A 21,764-nucleotide genomic window follows, 5' to 3' on the forward strand; every position below is an offset into this window, starting at 1 on the left:
GGCAGTCAGAACCGTGCATCGGTAATCAAAAGATGTAGGCTATAGGCTATCGCAATGCTGTATATCGCAATTTCTTGGCTTGCAATGTCTTTTGCAAGTTCACTAAAGTAGGGGATTTCAATGAGTATCCTGAGCTATTCTACAAGCAACAGACCGAAGACCAACACACACTAGCGTTTTTCATAGCGAAAAGAAAGGGGCACAGGCGATGGAGAGAGAGGATCGGGGCAGGCAGAGAGACAGTCAGAACCGTGCGCATAGGCTATACCGGTGGTTCCCAACCTTTTTGGGTTACTGTACCACCAACTGAATTTTGCTCTGTCCGGAGTAACCCTGGATGGGAACCACAGGGCTATACTGTATCTTGGTAATCTGTATCTAGCAATGCCTCATAAATTCATCAAAAGTATATTAAAGTATATATTAGGTTATCAATGAGCATGGCTAAGATGTTCTTCATAGTGCCAGTGAATTGAAGTTGAACATCCCCAAATGTATCAGTTTAATTAGGCCGAAATGTGCAATATAAGGTATTGCCTATAGTTTATTTAATGAAACCCTGGCTGACTGTTGATGTCCCAGGTCAGGGCTCTCCAACCATTTTCCTGGAGAGCTACCTTCCTGTAGGTTTTTGCTCCAACATTTACATTTACATTTACATAATTTAGCAGACGCTCTTATCCAGAGCGACTTACAAATTGGTGCATTCAACTTATGATAGCAAGTGGGACAACCACTTTTTTATTTTCTTTTTTTTTATGGGGGGTGGGGGAAGAAGGATTACTTTTATACTATTCCAGGTATTCCTTAAAGAGGTAGGGTTTCAAGTGTCTCCGGAAGGTGGTGAGTGACTCCACTGTCCTGGCGTCGTTTGGGAGCTTGTTCCACCATTGGGGTGCCAGAGCAGCGAATAGCTTTGACTGGGCTGAGCGGGAACTGTGCTTCCGTAGAGGTAGGGGAGCTAGCAGGCCAGAGGTGGATGAACGTAGTGCCCTCGTTTGGGTGTAGGGTCTGATCAGAGCCTGAAGGTAAGGAGGTGCCGTTCCCCTCACATCTCCGTAGGCAAGCGCCATGGTCTTGTAGTAGATGCGAGCCTCAACTGGAAGCCAGTGGAGTGTGCGGAGGAGCGGGGTGACATGAGATAACTTGGGAAGGTTGAACACCAGACGGGCTGCAGCGTTCTGGATAAGTTGAAGGGGTTTAATGGCACAGGCAGGGAGCCCAGCCAACAGCGAGTTGCAGTAATCCAGACGGTAGATGACAAGTGCCTGGATTAGGACCTGTGCCGCTTTCTGTGTAAGGTAGGGTCGTACTCTGCGAATGTTGTAGAGCATGAACCTGCAGGATCGGGTCACCGCTTTGATGTTAGCGGAGAACGACAGGGTATAGTCCAGGGTCACACCAGGGTTCTTTGCACTCTGGGAGGAGGACACAATGGAGTTGTCAACCGTGATGGCGAGATCATGGAGCGGGCAGTCCTTCCCCGGGAGGAAGAGCAGCTCCGTCTTGCCGAGGTTCAGCTTGAGGAGGTGATCCGACAACCCCAGTTGTAACTAACCTGATTCAGCTTATCAACCAGCTAATTATTGAATCAGATACGCTAGATTAGGGTTTGAGTGAAAACCTACAGGATGTTAGGTCTCCACGAACAGGGTAAGAGAGCCCTGTCCTAGGCAATAGATCTCAAAGCAGCATCGCTCAAACCTTTTGGAAATGGCAAGTTCACTTTCTCATCCATAAACACAGTCAAGTGCAAATACGGTTCAGCAGCTGAAATCAGCAGGATGTGGGGCATTGTTATTAGGAAGGACGTCTACCATGGATGCATTGCTAAAAATAATGATTATGATCACACTTTATCAATTTAAATATTATGGGGAGACCTATAGGCCTACATTTGGCAGCCACGCACGAGTTATCAGTGTAGCCTATTATTGTCTAGACATGCCGTTGAAATATCTTCACTCTTACAATAAAAACTTCCAGGCTTCGTCGTCAAGATTCAATTCATTAAAAAAAGATTAATTTAAAAGAACAGGGGGCAGTTTGGAAAAACTCATCCTGTGTGAATCGTCCTCTGGAATAATGCACATGCTTGGATAATAAGTACAAAACCAACGTCTCTAGTAATACCCACTCGAATAGGGCTATATCATGGTATAGAATAGGCTTTTCAGAGTAGAGTCGCTCGCATCATCCCATGGGATATCACTGAAATATTCTACTTCCTACACATCTTCTTTCTATAGTCAAACAAAAAGGCATTTTACAGGCAAATAGGCAGCATCATGTCTCATGTCAGTATTCTAGAATGCAAATGTAGTCTTCCTAGTAGGACTGCAATAATGAGATGGTGTGTATGTGTGTGCACATTCGTTTCAGCGTGTTTTGGGAGTTGAGCAAGAGTCGACTCCTTTCGACTCCAATCACAGGAGTCGAGTCGACTCAAAAATCCTGGAGTTGTGCACCACTACTCACAGGCACAAAAATGACTCAGTCACTTTACCATGGTAACCTCCCGCCTTTAAAGGGGCAGGTGAACATTTTTGTCTCATCTGTGATATTTTGGATAAAAGACTCAGGTCCAGTGGCGGCTCCTGAAAAAATTCTCAGGAGGGGCAATTTTTCTGATGATTTAGGTGACCTACACACATTTTAAAAAAGATATGTCCAGCAACAACATGAAGACAGGGGCAGCATATAAGTCAATACCAGAAGCATTTATTGACTGATCTGGGGAGATGGATTCCAGTTTCTGTGACAGATTATAAATAATCTCTGATGCCTTTGTTATATTAGCTTTTGGTTGAATGTACTGTAGTAGTAAATATATAATGTTATAGCTTGGTCTGACTAAAATCTTGTGCATGACCCATTTTGTGTTGGGCGTTTGTTTTCAATCAATGCTGTTCCTATCCTATAACAATGGACAAAAGAGTCCTATCTTGTCAGCCTTGTCAGCAGGTGGCCAAGAACAACACCCACGCCATAGGTCTCTCAGTTCTTCCAACTCACGAGTTCTTGCTCTGAGGACACACACACAAACACACACACACACACACACACACACACACACACATCATCACTGATAACACACACACACACACATCATCACTGTTAAACACACACACACACACACACACAAAAATCCCCCTCTCTTTAGGCTGAACATTTGAAGACAGAGAACCCGACTCAGAGCCAATGCAACAGTGGAGGGGACCTCGCCCAACTCATCAGGACCAATCAGAAGATCAGAACTACTAGATTCAACCTACATCATTTATTGTATAAAATGTCTGCACACAATGCTGGGCTCTCTCAGATAGCTCCCCTAAGAGTTTGACGAACGAGTCCGTGCACGCGATTCCAGATATCTTTACCTCTGAATAAACTGCCTTTATTATACCATATCCACCCTGTCCAAAGTCTCTACTTGGTCTCAGTTCTCCAGTAAACTTGTGATTATCAACAGTACACAACGGTAACAAACAATTGGGGAACTCACGGGGCAGATAGTAAGGTCGCAGTGACACAGAAAGCAGTTCAATGTCGGGGGTACAGAGTCGCTCTCTTACCAGGATCGATTTTCCCTGTGACTGTCAGATCGCGGTCCGCTCTGACTCAGGGTGAAGCCGGCCGGCTCCACTTCTCTGTCCGGGACTCTGTCATCCAGCCAAGTCTCCCAGCTGTGTTAGGATTCCGCTGCCAGCAGCGTTTCATTATTTAGTCCGTTCGTAGCGGGTATGTACACGATCAACAAGATCAGTCCAAAACCCACCACTGGAAATCCATGGTTGGCAGAATGTTTGTAAACTAAGTGTACAAATTAAAAACATAAAATAACGCCACTAAGTGTACAAATTAAAAAACATAAGATAACGCCACACTGCAGGTCGCAACAGAGACGCTGCTAGCCCGGCTATTTTCTTAGTTACGTTCATGCGTTACATCGCGTATGAGAAAGCGCGTAAGTGCAAGCCCACAGACACCCATAGAGATTGTATTGAAAGCTTTGAAATTTGAAAAAAATAGATTTTACATGGGAGTCTATGACAGACTTCTGGGCGATTTTCAACATGACTGAAATCGCCCCAAAAACGGGCGGGGCCATTTGAAGCACGACTTTAGCCTGATTTGACATTTAGTGGCAGTCAGATCAGATTAGAACACTGATAACTACTGTTGCCGTGATATAATTGATTAGAAAAAAAATCCCTTCCTTTTCCCGTTTGGCAGTGCGTCGCCCATATCGCCCTATTGAACACACCGCCCCTGCTCAGGTCAGAAATGTTTTAATGAAATTAAACAGTATACCATATTACTTTTTACTAGTAATACATTTATTGTTTTAGAAACATCATAAAGCATGCTCATCCTTTATTTTGGCTGGTAAAAAATCTGATTGGCTGGTAGATTTTCTTTTGGGGGGGAATATGTTTCTAAACACTTCTACGTGAATGTGGATGCTATGAATGAATGTGGATAATACTGAATGAATCGTGAATAATGATGAGTGAGAAAGTTATGAATTCACAAATATCATACCCCCAAGAATCTACAGTCTCTTACTTTCTGGTTAGAATTTCCACGACAGGGTCCACCACCCTGCAGCACCCCAACCCAACACATCCCACTCAGCTTTAGGATCTTAGTGAAACATTCATTATTGGTTTCAGTTGTGTTAGGCCAATGCCAGAGTGAAAACCAACCATATGGAAGGGCCAGGACTGAGCAGCCTAGCAGCTAGTGATTGCCTAAATAAGTATCTCCACTGACGTGGACATGTTTTCAATACAGCCTCTTTCGTCGTACAGTATTCCATATAAGGCATCCAGACCTTATGAAAGTTGCACAGTATACCTTTAATCTGGTAATCAAATCTAGTGATACATAACTTAACATTTCTGCCATCCATTGTGACATTGTTGGAGGATAACCAACCTTCCAATTAATGGCAATGCATTTCGTAGCCGCTATAAATGCTAGGTTACACAGTTTCTTCTGATAACAGTCTCCAGTATCAACATTCCCAAGCAAACAAAAACAGGGAGAAGGGAGAATCTGTAGACATGCTGAGATAAAATAACTTACATATTTTCCAGTCTTTATGAAGTCATTTCAATAAAAATAATGTATTACAATGTAGATATTATTTGTTTATCGTCCCATAATTTTGAATCAAAGGTGACCTAATTATTTGTTTGTTAAAAGCAACAACACCATTATGTATAAATGCCTTTATAGTGCATTGTAGAGATGAGCAGTAGATAAGTTCACAACCAGAAAACAGAAAACGAATTGCAAAAGTTGGGTCTTGAAGGGGAAATCATGTTTGACAAGGAAGTGGTAGCTGACAATCTCGATACCTTTTTCACAACAGTTGCCTCACATTTGGTTGAGAAGTGTGAGTTTTGGAGTGTCAGTGTAGTATGTGTGAGTGTGTATGTGTGTGTGTGTGTGTGTGTGGTGTGTGTGTGTGTGTGTGTGTGTGTGTGTGTGTGTGTGTGTGTGTGTGTGGGGGGGTGGGTGTGTGTGTGTGTGTGTGTGTGTGTGTTTTGGAGTGTCAGTGTAGTAGTGTGAGTGTGTGGTTAGAGTCCAGTGAGTGTATATCGAGCCTGTGCAAGACAGTCAGTGCAAAAAATAAGAATAAATCAGAATAAAATAAGGTGTCAATGCAAATAGTCCAGGTAGCCATTTGATTAACTGTTAACTGCAATATTATGGCTTAGGGGTAGAAGCTGTTAAGGAGCCTTTTGGCCCCAGACTTGGCGCTCCGGGACTGCTTACTGTGCGGTAGCAGAGACAACAGTCTATGACTTGGGTGGCTGTGACAATTTTTAGGGCCTTCCTCTGACACCGCCTGGTATAGAGCTTGAAGAATATTGAAAAGAATAATGGGCAAATGTTGCACAATCCAGGTGTGGAAAGCTCTTAGAGACTTACCCAGAAAGACTCACAGCTGTAATCGCTGCCAAAGGTGCGTCTACAAAGTATTGACTCAAGGGTGTGAATACTTATGTAAATGAGATATTTCTGTATTTAATTTTCAATAAATTTGCAAACATTTCTTAAAACATGTTTTCGCTTTTCATTATGGGGTATTGTGTTTAGCTGGGTGAGAGAAAAATATATTTGAATCCATTTTGAATTCAGGCAGTAACACAACAAAATGTGGAAAAAGTCAAGGGGTATGAATACTTTCTGAAGACACTGTAGACAAGGATGGGGGCTTGGGGTTTTGATGGGAAAGGTCTAGACTTTACAGTGAAGGACCATGGTTAGCAGGGTTGACCTTCATTCCATTTCAACTCAATTAACTCTGAAAATGAAGTCAAATGCAGTTAATGAGTTCACTCAGTTCAGGAAACAACAATATCATTGAATTGCATTAGCTACGTTTTCAAATGTCCAATTACTAAATTCGCTGAGCTGAGCCAGACTGGAATGGAATCAGAGTTGTGCAGGCAGATCACCCGTGATACAAGTCAGTATTCGACGTCAATCTATGGCTGAGAATGTTGGGAGATGACGTGGAAACCGGCCACTAGGGGCAACAGTGAGCGCTGTTACCTTTAAGTAAGTTTCGGTTTTGCTAGAACATTGTGGATGGGGATAAGCATCTGCCTCTGATTCCAAAGGTTTCATGGTTGAATCCAGCGATAGAAAGTAGTTTTTGATATTCTTGTTTTAAGCCTATCCCAAACCTTACCCTTACCTTAACCATTCGGAGTTAATGCCTAACCTTAACATTTCGGAGTTCATACCTAAACTTAACCCTAACCTTATAATCCAGAGTTAACGCCTAAACTTAACCTTAAACACTTTGAAATGTTACGTTTGGAACAACTTTGAAATTTGAAGTTTGAGAAACATGGATGAACGTCTAATTCTGATGTGAGACTGTGAGACCTTGTAGGAATTTAGATCCTAGCTGATAGATTTGTGGATCCAGGATCATAAATTGGGATATGGCTCCCTCTAGTGGTGCTTTTCCATATATAATTACCACCACGCCAGGGTGTCAACTGTGTTTTATGTTAATGTCAGCTCTAAAGACTTATGGCGAGGGAATCAACAACCTCTGCATCATTCAAGTCTGTTGCTTTGTGAGAAGGTGTTAAAGTTCACAGTTAGCCATTGTTATGTAAATGACAGGTGAAAAGAACACAGGGCCTTGCCTTGGCCCGAAGTGAGAGCAGGTCTGCCGGAGCGATGGATAAAACACTATGGTGTAAATCTTGTATGGAAATGCACCATTAGAAGCTGGATGTAGAAACCAATGGTAGAAACTCTGGGTGGTCGTGTTTGTGAGGCACCATCTTTTACTTGAGCATCATTTAGGTCACTGTAAACAAGGGCAACAAAGCCCAAATCCAATGATAATCAAACAGAAAGAAAGAAGCAAACATTATTTTTATCCCCACCAGTGACTACGCTTTTCCACTTGTGCTCTGACTAGCTATCCCCCTTTCCCTTTCTTTAAATTTTCTCACCTAAATTCTTGGGTAGTCCCATCTATGCAAATGGTATGTCCGCCAGCTAGTGGTGTTTTTCAGTATGACATGACTGGAGTCCTGTCTACCTCTGTAAGCTTGCTACTGTGTTTCTCACTCAAGGTAAGCACTTTATCACATTTCTATGTCTGAAGGAACTTGATAAATTCAAGTAAGGTCATTCTGAGCAAGTTACAGAGCCCGGGAGGTGACACAAATTAGATTTGATTTGAAATTGTGCCCATGTAATATAGAACGTGCCCATTAATTACTGAAACAAGCTCACAAATTGATATAAAACATGCCCACCAAATATGAAACATGCTCACGAATTTCTACAAAACGAGCACAAATTGATATAAAAGATGGCCACAAATTATGAAACGAGCTCACGAATTGTAAAATGTCCCCATACTTTTATATACATCCACTATACTTTTAGCTTTGGATGTTATGATGAAATTCCCTGGAGGTCGGGGCCCACAGGGCATGTGCCCTGCGTGCCCGTTCGGTAATCTGGCCCTAATCATCAAGTTAAACCATAGGTATTGTTGTTACACATCCTCACACTGTCTTGGAGGATAAAACTGAGACTGTAGCCAGCTTCCATTTCACCTCATTTTATTGTCCAAAGAATGTTCTCATAGTCCATAAGTATTGGATGAAAATCCACAATGTTGGTGCCATACAGGAGCACTGACCAATCTGGCTCCAAAAGAAGACTGCTGGTTTTGAGGATGGTGTAGAGGTCAGTAGTTTCAGTAGACCACTGTTGGGCTGGTAGATCAGATATGCGCTTTGAGGCAAGGTCATTTAGTGCTTTGAATGTGGTTGATATCGCCTTATAGTGGATTCAGGACTTGGACAAGGAGTCAATGCAGCTTAAAGATCCATTTACATTGGGGTTTGGATGATAGGGTCAAATTTCTTAGAACGAGCGAGTTCTGAAAATATTGGAGTTTGGGGACTGGAGGGGATACAGTGGGGGAAAAAAGTATTTAGTCAGCCACCAATTGTGCAAGTTCTCCCACTTAAAAAGATGAGAGAGGCCTGTAATTTTCATCATAGGTACACGTCAACTATGACAGACAAATTGAGGAAAAAAATTCCAGAAAATCACATTGTAGGATTTTTACTGAATTTATTTGCAAATTATGGTGGAAAATAAGTATTTGGTCACCTACAAACAAGCAAGATTTCTGGCTCTCACAGACCTGTAACTTCTTCTTTAAGAGGCTCCTCTGTCCTCCACTTGTTACCTGTATTAATGGCACCTGTTTGAACTTGTTATCAGTATAAAAGACACCTGTCCACAACCTCAAACAGTCACACTCCAAACTCCACTATGGCCAAGACCAAAGAGCTGTCAAAGGACACCAGAAACAAAATTGTAGACCTGCAACAGGCTGGGAAGACTGAATCTGCAATAGGTAAGCAGCTTGGTTTGAAGAAATCAACTGTGGGAGCAATTATTAGGAAATGGAAGACATACAAGACCACTGATAATCTCCATCGATCTGGGGCTCCACGCAAGATCTCACCCCGTGGGGTCAAAATGATCACAAGAACGGTGAGTAAAAATCCCAGAACCACACCTAGTGAATGACCTGCAGAGAGCTGGGACCAAAGTAACAAAGCCTACCATCAGTAACACACTACGCCGCCAGGGACTCAAATCCTGCAGTGCAAGACGTGTCCCCCTGCTTAAGCCAGTACATGTCCAGGCCCGTCTGAAGTTTGCTAGAGCGCATTTGGATGATCCAGAAGAGGATCGGGAGAATGTCATATGGTCAGATGAAACCAAAATATAACTTTTTGGTAAAAACTCAACTCGTCGTGTTTGGAGGACAAAGAATGCTGAGTTGCATCCAAAGAACACCATACCTACTGTGAAGCATGGGGGTGGAAACATCATGCTTTGGGGCTGTTTTTCTGCAAAGGGACCAGGACGACTGATCCGTGTAAAGGAAAGAATGAATGGGGCCATGTATCGTGAGATTTTTAGTGAAAACCTCCTTCCATCAGCAAGGGCATTGAAGATGAAACGTGGCTGGGTCTTTCAGCATGACAATGATCCCAAACACACCGCCCGGGCAACGAAGGAGTGGCTTCGTAAGAAGCATTTCAAGGTCCTGGAGTGTCCTAGCCAAGTCTCCAGATCTCAACTCCATAGAAAATGTTTGGAGGGAGTTGAAAGTCCGTGTTGCCCAGCGACAGCCCCAAAACATTCCTGCTCTAGAGGAGATCTGCATGGAGGAATGGGCCAAAATACCAGCAACAATGTGTGAAAACCTTGTGAAGACTTACAGAAAACGTTTGACCCGTGTCATTGCCAACAAAGGGTATATAAGAAAGTATTGAGAAACTTTTGTTATTGACCAAATACTTATTTTCCACCATAATTTGCAAATAAATTCATTAAAAATCCTACAATGTGATCTTCTGGAAATTTTTTTTTCATTTTGTCTGTCATAGTTGACGTGTACCTATGATGAAAATTACAGGCCTCTCTCATCTTTTTAAGTGGGAGAACTTGCACAATTGGTGGCTGACTAAATACTTTTTCCCCCCAGTGTAATAGTAAAGTTGGGAAATGTGCAAATATTTAGATACAAATATATAGTCAAATTGGGGATTATTTAGATATTCCTGTTGAAAAATTGAAAAGACAGAAAGATAGAATGTTACAGTATATTAAATTCATCCCACTGGGCCAAAACTGGTTGAATCAACGTTGTTTCCACATCATTTCAACAACAAAAAAATCTATGTGATGACGGTGAACCTGATTACATTTTCAAGAAGTAATCAACGTAAGTTAATGTCGTCCATTTTTGGTTGATTTCACATTTTGGTTGATTTCCCAAATGTAAATCAAAACTAGACATTGAACTGACGTCTGTGCCCAGTGGGATTGGATTTCTGTAATCATATCAACTCATTTGTCATACTTCTTCCACTCATCCAGAGAGAACGTACCTTGCTTTGAGGTTAAGCTTTGAGATGACTTCCCTCAAGGATTCTCGCTCTTTCTTCGGAGCGAATTTGTCCCACATTTTAGCAAAGTCGCTATAGGTGGCCATGTTTTTCAAGATATTGCGACCATGATGCCTGTGGACAAAGATATTTATATCATCTTAAACGTGACGACAGATCAAACAATTTCTGCTGTCTGTGATTAAAAACAGTACACAATTGATGGCAACCTGAGAAAAACTATCCCATCAAAATAAGACATTAGGTAGAATTTGCAAGAGGGTCGGTTTGAGTAATGCACTGCATTACCTGATCTACAAATCATCTCAACTATCTAACAACTGGTCATTAACCGTTCGTTATTATAAAAATCTTAGCGAATCTGCACAGCGCTTGGCTCAGGCCAACCATTTTGTTCAAGTAGGGTTGTCTTCATTAGGCACCAAATATAAGGAAGGAAACTGAATCAGGTACTGACTATTTTTTCCATTGCTAAATGTTTTAAAAGTTTTGTGCCCTAACAAACACAACCCAAATGGCAACTATGTTGATAATCAGTTTGGGGTCACCCAGGTCATCCAAGTGTTGTCTACAGTTGTGTGATTGTTTTGTCTGGTTGGTGTCTGGTTGTTGTGTCTGAAGATTGACTGTGTTCAATTTGTAAAGTGTATTAGGATCTGTTTGATGTTTGAAAGGGGTTGACATAAAGACTTTCTGTCTTTAAATGAAAAGCAAAAGGAAAAATTATATCCACAAATAGGTGCAACGTGACAAAAAAAGTCAAAGTCCAGGCACTCGTGTGGGTTTTAAAGGTAAAAAGCTTTTGGCAAAAGCCTTTGGCTTAGGCTAAGCCTTTGGCTTTTTAACTTTCAAACCCACATGAGTGCCTGGACTTGGATTATTCTATGCCAAGTAGCATCTATTTGTGTTTATAATTTTTCCTTTTGGTTTTCAATTACTATTCCCCTCCAAGAGCACCTGTGGTTGTTTTGGAATAGCGCTTCCGCTACTTCATGTTCTTCAAGACGTTCTGTCTTTAGATGGGTTTAGTTGAGGCCACAATTCAATCCATGGCACCCTTTAGCGTAGATGCTCTAGACAGCTGACAATGTGGCTTTTAAAGGCAATTTCCATTTGTAATCGTGGTAAACGCTGCAGATGTCGACTCAAGTATAAATAACCTTTAAAAGCTGCATTGTCGGTGGTCTAGTGCTATAGCGTGCCATGGATTGAATCCCAGCCTTAGTTTAGGCCGGCCATTATGTTTAAGCAAGCAACTATACAGGATGAACTTCCAACCTGACTTCCTGTGCAGGGTCCACAGCCAGTTTACTGACGGCAATCAAGAAACGGTCAGTGAGTTCTTTCTTCCCTGACAGGAGACGAGCCGCCCCCATGACCTCAGCCAGTCTCTCCAGGTGCTGAGCAGTGCAGCACCTCACCGCAGCGTTACGGTGGCTGAGGAAGGACAAACAGAGAACATCAGTGACAGGTCATAGAGATATATGAGTTAGGAGACAAATGATAATGGTTTGTATTGATGAAGTCTCATCGATGGATCAAAATGTTCAGGAACACTTTATATTAAAGTCCCTTAATAAACCATTTATAAACTGTTTGTAAAGTTTACCTACCACTTTTTGTAAATGTCAATAAGAAATCTATAAATAGTTATTTACACATTTATAAACATTATTTTAAATGATTTATTAATGATTTATAAGGTCATTAATAAGGTGTTTGATTATAGCATGTACACAATTTGTAAATGATTACTAATGTACTACTAATGTACTATAAACCAGTTATAAAGGAGTTATTGTCAACTCATAAGATTATTTATAAGGCATTTGTTAATGGTTGATTAATGGTTTGACTTACCATTTATATACAAATATTATAAATGTCATGAAGGGTGTATTTATTAATTGTTAATGAGTGCATTTATAAATGTGAGTACATGCACTTACTAATACCTCAGTATCTCACTAATACCCCCTAATCTAAAGTGTTCACTATATATACTTTATAAAGTATGAAAATGTATGCACTCACTAACTGTAAATCGCTCTGGATAAGAGCGTCTGCTAAATGACTAAAATGTAAATGTAAATAAATGTTTATAAATGACTTGTTATTCCCCATAAGCTGGTCACATCAGTAGACAGTACCTCTCCACCAATGGCTAAAAATAACCTAAATCATGGAATAGTAAAAGAAGAAGTACACAACACAAGGAAGTATAAGACAAAATGGATTCCATTAAAATGTGACGTCTAGCATTGGGGTGAGTTGCTGCCAGAAGTGTTGTGGAATCTAATAAGCTACTTTAGCATGCTAGTAACCTAGCATGCTGATGAAAAAGGCAGTTAATTAAAAACTAGCAGTATTTTATTTCAATCTTCTTGATTTCGAGGCTTGGATAATGGGACAATTAGGAATACAGCGACACCTTCCATCCCTGGATTGAGATAACGTTTTCAAGCCATATCCCTTTTCCGTCACCACAGTGGAAACATATTGGCATAGGACCGTTTCGACTTGATGGCAGATTGAACTTGAAGTCGAGCTTTGGCTAACTAAGCCCAGTAACATAATTAAACTCAAAATATGCTATTCTGTTATTTTGAAAGACATTTTTTTATAAAAATTAAGACCTGCCTAAATAAAAAAATAAAAAAACATTGTGATGGTGTATATTAAATTGATTTACTTTGACGTGTGGTAGTATTTGATATACAGTTGAAGTTGGAAGTTTACATACACTTAGGTTGGAGTCATTCAAACTAATTTTTCAACCACTCCACAAATGTCTTGTTAACAAACTATAGTTTTGGCAAGTCGGTTAGGACATCTACTTTGTGCATGACACAAGTAATTTTTCCAACAATTGTTTACAGACAGATTATTTCACTTATAATTCACTGTATCACAATTCCAGTCGGTCAGAAGTTTACATACACTAAGTTGACTGTGCCTTTAAACAACTTGGAAAATTCCAGAAAATTATGTCATGGCTTTAGAAGCTTCTGATAGGCTAATTGACATCATTTGAGTCGATTGGAGGTGTACCTGTGGATTTATTTCAAGGCCTACCTTTAAACTCATTGCCTCTTTGCTTGGCATCATTGGAAAATCAAAAGAAATCAGCCAAGACCTCAGAAAAACAATTGTAGAACTCCACAAGTCTGGTTAATCCTTGGGAGCAATTTCCAAACGCCTGAAGGTACCACGTTCATCTGTACAAACAATAGTATGCAAGTATAAACACCATGGGACCACGCAGCTGTCATACCACTCAGGAAGGAGACGCTTTCTCTCTCCTAGAGATGAATGTACTTTGGTGCGAAAAGTGCAAATCAATCCCAGAACAACAGCAAAGGACTTTGTGAAGATGCTGGAGGAAACAGGTACAAAATTATCAATATCCACAGTAAAACAAGTCCTATATCGACATAATCTGAAAGGCCGCTCAGCAAGGAAGAAGCCACTTTTCCAAAACCGCCATAAAAAAGCCAGACTACAGTTTGCAAGGACAAAGATTGTATTTTGGAGAAATGTTTGGTTGATGAAACAAAAATAGAATTTTGCCATAATGACCATCATTATGTTTGGAGGAAAAAGGGGTGGCTTGCAGCGAAGAACATCATCCCAACCGTGAAGCACGGGGGTGGCAGCGTCATGCTATGGGGGTAATTTGTTGCAGGAGGGACTGGTGCACTTCACAAAATAGATGGCATCATGAGGAAGGAAAATTATGTGGATATATTGAAGCAACATCTCAAGACATCAGTCAGGAAGTTAAAGCTTGGTCACAAATGGGTCTTCCAAATGGACAATGACCCCAAGCATACTTCCAAAGATGTGGCAAAATGGCTTAAGGACAACAAAGTCAAGGTATTGGAGTGGCCATCACAAAGCCCTGACCTCAATCCTATAGAAAATGTGTGGGCAGAACTGAAAAAGTGTGTGCGAGCAAGGAGGCCTACAAACATGACTCAGTTACACCAGCTCTGACAGGAGGAATGGGTCAAAATTCACCCAACTTATTGTGGGAAGCTTGTGGAAGGCTACCCGAAACGTTTGACCCAAGTTAAACAATTTAAAGGCAATGCTACCAAATACTAATTGAGTGTATGTAAATGTCTGACCCACTGGGAATGTGATGAAAGAAATAAAAGCTGAAATAAATCATTCTCTCTACTATTATTCTGACATTTCACATTCTTAAAATAAAGTGGTGATCCTAACTGACCTAAGACAGGGAAGTTTTGCTAGGAGTAAATGTCAGGAATTGAAAAACTGAGTTTAAATGTATTTGGCTAAGGTGTATGTAAACTTCCGACTTCAACTGTATAAGTATTTATATATTAAATGTTTATCTGACTCTATAAAGATACTTAAAATATGCAAGCAAGAATTAGGCAATGAGTTGACATTGACTAGCAAGAATTGGTCTGAGAGTGGAAAGGCTGATATTTAACATTATGAAATCATATACAAGGCATAAACTTAAGTTATAAGGCATTAACAAACATTACAATGCAATACTTTAAGCATGATCAGAGAGGGGGAGAGAGAGAGAGAGAAGTCATAGCCTGAAAGGTCATGCCCCAAGAGTCCCTGTTGTGGAGAGAGAAAGAGAGAGAGTGGATCTCACCAGCGCAGGTCAGGAACAAAGAAAAAGAGAGAGACAATGAATCTAAGACTCTTTTATAAGCCGCCGAGTTGTTAGAATAAAATAATCTGAGTTGTTGACCAATAGGATACTGTAAAAATGAACTTCCAATCATATATCAGACCTACAGGCCGTCATTGTAAATAAAAAATAGTTCTTAACTGACTTGCCTAGTTAAATAAAGGTTAAATATAAAATATAAAAATAAAACCTCTGCTACCCAGAGGGGTGACAAGAGGGGTTGGTGAGATAATGCAGCATTCCTAAGACAACACAGAGGAAATTCTTGCATACAGTGTAAAGAGTTACTTATGGGCCCTATATAATCCTCCCTTGAACACATCTGATTCTGGATCAGACAGAAGTGTTCGAAAACGATCTGGATGGCCAGCACTGTAGTCACTGTAGACAATCTTCAGACCAGCAGTTCATGGTCCTTGCAGCATCACAGGTAGCATTGTCTTCTGCTTTAGACATGCAAAAGGTCTGATATCTGATTGGAAGTTCACTTTTACAGTATACTATTGGTCAACAACTCAGATTTTTTTAATTGAAATTATAAACTGGGTGGTTCGAGCCCTGAATGCTGATTGGCTGGAAGTCGTGGTATATAACCTACCATTTGGTTTTGTGGTAGGTTATATACCACAAGTGTTGAAACCAAACCATATGATTTGTATTAAAAGTATTTTAATAAACAACAGGAAAAGGTGACTGTAAGAAGCGCTCATCATTTCAAATAGGCTACATGTCGTATTAAACAGCATATAAACACTCTAAATAGGTCAGGAGTCAGACAGGTAGCCTAAGAAGGATTATTTAGGATGTATAATTTCAATTATTTCAAGTCGATAGCCTTCAAATAAAAAAAATTGTGAAGTATTTGCGAGAGCAACACACTACGCTGGCATGGACATTAAGTGCTCAGCATTTAAACAACATTTTGTTGTATTAAATCATTATAGTCTTTAAATTGCACACATAGGCTGTTTGACTTACTTAGAATAAAATACAAATTAAACGAAAAATGCTTATTAGGCTCAGTCTACAGTGCCTTTGATTTCAGAAACATGAGTTTGGCCAGAGTCTGTGGCTTCAGGTTCATGTGATGGTGCCTGGAGAGCAGGCCAGCCGTGAAGAATACCCTCTCAGCTCCTGCAGAGCCACTGGGGATGCTAAACACCATTTGGGCAACTAATGCCAGGCTGGGCAGGGATCCGTAGTTGTTTTTTTATTTTTCTGTAGGTAGGCCTAAAAAGTTTTATGTAAAATAAACCTATCAAAATGGAAAGCTCCTTGAAAGAGGTAATATGCCAGACCTATTGGCCAAAACAATGATGGCCTATTGTATAGATAATATAATTAAAATTAACGAAACTTTTTAGAGTCGATTGCCATAACTCAAAAATATAGATTGCTTGCATATTCGCCATCACGTAGGCCATGTGTTCGTTATATATCAGTTAATCTAATAGAATAAACTCAAATTTAGTCCAAAGTATCTGTAAGATAAATCACGTCGGGGTCACCAGTCTGATATATAAGTATTTACATATATACTGTGTATATTAGCCTATTAAAAATGTTAATCTGACTCCATAAAGATAATTAAAATATGCAAGCATTAAGCATTGAGTTGACGTTGACTAGCAAGAATTGGTCTGAGAGTGGAATACGAAAAGCAGATATTTAATACAATTATGGAATCACATACAAGGCATAATCTTCAGTTACAAGACATTAACAAACATTACAATGCAATACTCTAGGCATGGTCAGAGACGGAGAGAGAAGTCATAGCCTGTTAAATGGCGATATAGCACTGCAAATATGCTTTTTGTTCAAGTGCAAGTTGCCGAAGTTGATGATCACTTGTGATTTATCAGGCCTTTGTTAATGGCTGCAGTTGTGAAGCAAGAAGTTCATGCAATAAAATAAATAATAATAATATGCCATTTAGCAGACGCTTTTATCCAAAGCGACTTACAGTCATGCGTGCATACATTTTTACGTATGGGTGGTCCCGGGGATCGAACCCACTACCTTGGCGTTACAAGCGCCGTGCTCTACCAGCTGAGCTACAGAGGACCAGAGGACCAAAATAGATTCTGGAGATGCTCTGTTTTTAATGTAATTATTTTTCTTATACTTGTATTTTGTACTTCTTTTATCATTGCATGTTTTAGGTTATTTTTAGCTATTGCTGGAGCATCAGGTACTGTCTACTAATGTGGCCAGCTTTTGGGGAGTAACAAGTCATTTATAAATGTTTATAAAGTATACATAGTGCACACTAAATTAGAGGCTGCGAAATAGTTCATTAATAATTAGTAAATGGTTTATAAGGAGCTACATTAATCATCAACTGAGGTATTAGTAAGTGCATGTACTCACATTTACAAATGCACTCATAAACAATAATAAATATACCATTCATGACATACTGTATATAAATATATTTGTAAATATGTATATAAATGTTGAGTCAAACCATTAATCAACCATTAACAAATGGCTTATAAATAATCTTATGTGTTGACAACATCTCCTTTATAACTGGTTTATAAGTCCATTAGTAGTACATTATTAATCATTTACAGATTTTGAACATACTATGATCAAACACTTGATTAATTATCGTATAAATCATTAATAGATCATTTAAAATAGAGTTTATTAATGCGTAAATGACTATTTAGAGATTGCTTATTGACATTTACAAATGTAGGAACAATTATCAATAAATGGTAAGTAAACTCTTTATAAAAAGTGTTTATATGTGATTTATTCAAGCTTGAATCCTTAGTTGCTACATCCATTTTTGGACTTATGAATTAATTATATATACCCATTGATTCTTGAAGAACATAACTTTGAAATGCATCATGGGCTTAGTTCAGAACCCAAAATATACGCTTGTTTTACTCCAATGTTTGTAAACAATGTACATGTAAACATTTTACATTTTAGTCATTTAGCAGACGCTCTTATCCAGAGCGACTTACAGTTAGTGAGTGCATTCATTTTCATAAACAAACACTGTTTAGCCTCAAATAATGGTTACAACTATAATTTTGATATCATTGATGGTCAGTCCTTGCATCCATAACTCTGTCTATGAATTTGATGGTGGTTACATTTCTCAAGGCCCATCCCTCAGCTATTTACCGAAACAGGCGGGGTGAGACTTTGTTATTGTTTCAATTAAGGATTCTACTTTAGCGAATCAGAATTTGTAACATATCATAGGAATTGCAAAACACATTTTTTTTATTTTATGATTTTTTTTGCAGGACGTAACATATCATATGAAATGGATGTCATAGTACACAATTGTGCACAATTTTCAGGGGACCAGTTTTGGCTTGTGATCATTACTTTCAAAACTACTGGATTAAATTATACAAAAGCTCTTGAACAGGGCATAAGCGACATAAGCGGTCGCTTAGGGGGCCCCCGACCCAAATTATTATATATACTGTATTTTTTTAGGAACTCAGTCGGCGTCTCAATTTACTGCTGAGAGTTAGAATAGTAGAATAGCAGTTTTTCTCTTGTTTTGTCAGTCACTGACAGTTACTCAATTAGCCATGTCAGCTAATAATTTTTAGATTGGTAAATTAGTCAAGCCAGTTATCTAAACTTGTAGTAATCATGGACGAAAATTGAACGGGCACGCAGGGCACGTGGCCAGGGGCCCTGACCTCAAGGGTGCCCATATTGAGTCATTTTCACTCAGATGTCATTAACATGGCATGAGTCATGGCAAAATGTGCAGAATTGCAGAAATTTGCTTTAAAACGGCAAACATTTTTCTCCACCCCATGGCAAAATGGGTAGAATAGCAGGAAATAAGCTTTAAAACTGCAAAAATATATATACGCCCCATGGCAAAATGTGTCGAATTGCAGGAAATAAACTTAAAAACGTAATTTTCTCTCAGCCGTTATTATTTTTTTGCCTGCTTGGTGGGGGGGTCTCCCAACTTAGGGCCCCCAAGAGGCTAGAGCCGGCCCTGCTCTGGATCATCACTTTCATAGAAAGTGTTACCAAACGTTCTTGTGTAGAGATGACACACATTCACTGCTAACTAGGGCCGGGACATACCAGTATCCAAAACACGAAGCGGATTTAACTTCTTTAGGAAAACAGTTGTAATGTTGAAAACAAATATCATTATGTTGTCATCCTGAGTCACATTTATTTTTATTTCCAAGCTATAGCACACAATATTTTACATACATCATTTTTCTTTTTAAAGGACCAAAGAGTGAGATCTGCTTTGTGTTTTCATTTTTGCCATCGAAAAAATATTGTGATACTGGTATTGTCCTGGCCCTAATAGTAATGTGTAGTATACATAAGCAAGCAGTGACCATTTTGCACCAGAAAGTTCACTACATATCAATTATCTATTGCATTGTCACATCAGGGCTGTTTGGAGTGAATCCTACCTACCACTCGAGTCAAACTTTCAATGTGAGACAAAGTGAACATTTGTGGAAGTTAGGATCTACCCCTTAGTGAGTGACTGTTAATTGATCCCTCTCCCTCTTTACCTCAGCCCACCGACCAGCAGGGCTTTCATGACACGGGTAGGGGTGCAGCTCTGCACCATGTGACCCAGGGCAAAGTTTGCGCCCTGCCGGATGAAGGTGTTGGACTCGCTGGCTTTGTGCAGCAGCACGCGTGCCGTCCCCTCCACCTCACTGTCCATGGCCCTCTGGAGGTAGGCGTACATGTCACCCAGTGTGGCCATGGCAGCAGAGGACACTGCAGAGCGCAGGTTCTTCACCTGAATCATAATAACACACAGGACCAGCTATTAATGTTGAGCAGTACAACCCGCTAACATCAGAAACATGACACAATCATTTGTCTTGACTTGTTCTCCAAATGTAGCAGATTTGTGCAGATGAATAAATAGGGCAGTGAATGAATACAGCTACCTCATTTATAATAGCAAGGCAGATATCATGGAGTTTAGGCATCAGCATGTCCATGTGGTTCTGAGCCAACGCACGGAGAGAGGTCAAGCCCTCGATCTTCTTCTCCCTGCAATTCAGAGAAAGAAACATAAGCAATTTCCACAACATTTTCCATTGAAAAACATTATGATGATGTTCATCAATTAGGACTCCCTGTAGTTTCTACGCTCTGTAGCTAAAATCTACATTTACAAGGACACTACACTGTGCTTCCTTTAGCCGAGCTCCATTGGTCTTGTCTACAGTGAATGCTCACCAGTCATCAGAGCGGAGCAGCTGGAAGGTCTTAGTCAGGGCCTGCTCTGGGTTGGAAAGGGGCTGCAAGCTGGTCTTTATTTGGTCCTTTGGCTCACTGGCTAACTTCTTGTCTATAGGTTGACAGTGGACATCTATCTGTCTGTGAACTGTATATATATATATATTATTTATATATTATATATATATTTATATTTATATTTATGTATTTATTAATTTCCATATCTGTTTTTAGCTTTTAAAACTAGAACATCTTAGTTCATTATGACATCATATAATTCTAAATTTAGCACACATTTTTTGGTGCTCACCCAGTTAGCCTTCAGCAAAGACTATCTCAATGTGAAACAAGCAAAGCAAATGTGGAAAAATGTCTTAGCCTTGGGCTAAGCTGGGAAAAAAAGTCATATGAAAAGCTATTTGTGTCCCTTCCCTTTCTACTGTCTTCCTATCAATCTACCTACAGTGAGGGAAAAAGTATTTGATCCCCTGCTGATTTTGTACGTTTGCCCACTGACAAAGACATGATCAGTCTATAATTTTAATGGTAGGTTTATTTGAACAGAGAGAGACAGAATAACAAAAAAAAATCCAGAAAAACGCATGTCAAAAATGTTATAAATTGATTTGCATTTTAATGAGGGAAATAAGTATTTGACCCCTCTGCAAAACAGTACTTAGTACTTGGTGGCAAAACCCTTGTTGGCAATTACAGAGGTCAGACGTTTCTTGTAGTTGGCCACCAGGTTTGCACACATCTCAGGAGGGATTTTGTCCCCCTCCTCTTTTCAGATCTTCTCCAAGTCATTATGGTTTCGAGCCTGACGTTTGGCAACTCAAACCTTCAGCTGCCTCCACAGATTTTGTATGGGATTAAGGTCTGGAGACTGGCTAGGCCACTCCAGCACCTTAATGTGCTTCTTCTTGAGCCACTCCTTTGTTGCCTTGGCCGTGTGTTTTGGGTCATTGTCATGCTGGAATACCCATCCACGACCCATTTTCAATGCCCTGGCTGAGGGGAGGAAGTTCTCACCCAAGATTTGACGGTACATGGCCCCGTCCATCATCCCTTTGATGCGGTGAAGTTGTCCTGTCCCCTTAGCAGAAAAACACCCCCAAAGCATAATGTTTCCACCTCCATGTTTGACGGTGGGGATGTTGTTCTTGGGGTCATAGGCAGCATTCCTCCTCCTCCAAACACGGCGAGTTGAGTTGATGCCAAAGAGCTCGATTTCGGTCTCATCTGACCACAACACTTTCACCCAGTTCTCCTCTGAATCATTCAGATGTTCATTGGCAAACTTCAGACGGGCCTATATATGTGCTTTCTTCAGCAGGGGGACCTTACGGGCACTGCAGGATTTCAGTCCTTCA

At 40.1% G+C, this 21,764-nt stretch overlaps 1 protein-coding gene across 1 annotated transcript; it reads right to left on the reverse strand.

Moving 5' to 3' along the window:
* Positions 1-10,060: 10,060 nt before the first annotated feature.
* Positions 10,061-20,499, reverse strand: LOC123485277 (TOG array regulator of axonemal microtubules protein 1-like). Its single transcript, XM_045216228.1, has 6 exons — positions 20,392-20,499; positions 20,097-20,202; positions 19,707-19,942; positions 11,769-11,927; positions 10,473-10,604; positions 10,061-10,142 (listed from the first exon to the last, which is right to left on the reverse strand). Exons 2-6 carry the CDS (start codon positions 20,148-20,150, stop codon positions 10,133-10,135), a joined length of 591 nt encoding a protein of 196 aa, XP_045072163.1. The 5' UTR covers positions 20,151-20,202; positions 20,392-20,499; the 3' UTR covers positions 10,061-10,132.
* Positions 20,500-21,764: the final 1,265 nt, after the last annotated feature.

This window comes from Coregonus clupeaformis, unplaced genomic scaffold (assembly GCF_020615455.1).
Source record: "Coregonus clupeaformis isolate EN_2021a unplaced genomic scaffold, ASM2061545v1 scaf0642, whole genome shotgun sequence".
Taxonomy (NCBI): domain Eukaryota; kingdom Metazoa; phylum Chordata; class Actinopteri; order Salmoniformes; family Salmonidae; genus Coregonus; species Coregonus clupeaformis.

What these genes read in the sequence shown, in the direction of transcription:
- LOC123485277 (XM_045216228.1), bottom strand. Translation starts at nt 20,150, where the DNA reads ATGGACATGCTGATGCCTAAACTCCATGATATCTGCCTTGCTATTATA. An exon ending in GCCTTGCTATTATAAATGAG is followed by an intron (nt 19,943 to 20,096) that starts GTAGCTGTATTC and finishes ATTATGATTCAG; the next exon opens with GTGAAGAACCTGCGCTCTGC. An exon ending in GACCCTGCACAGGAAGTCAG is followed by an intron (nt 10,605 to 11,768) that starts GTTGGAAGTTCA and finishes CTTTGTCCACAG; the next exon opens with GCATCATGGTCGCAATATCT.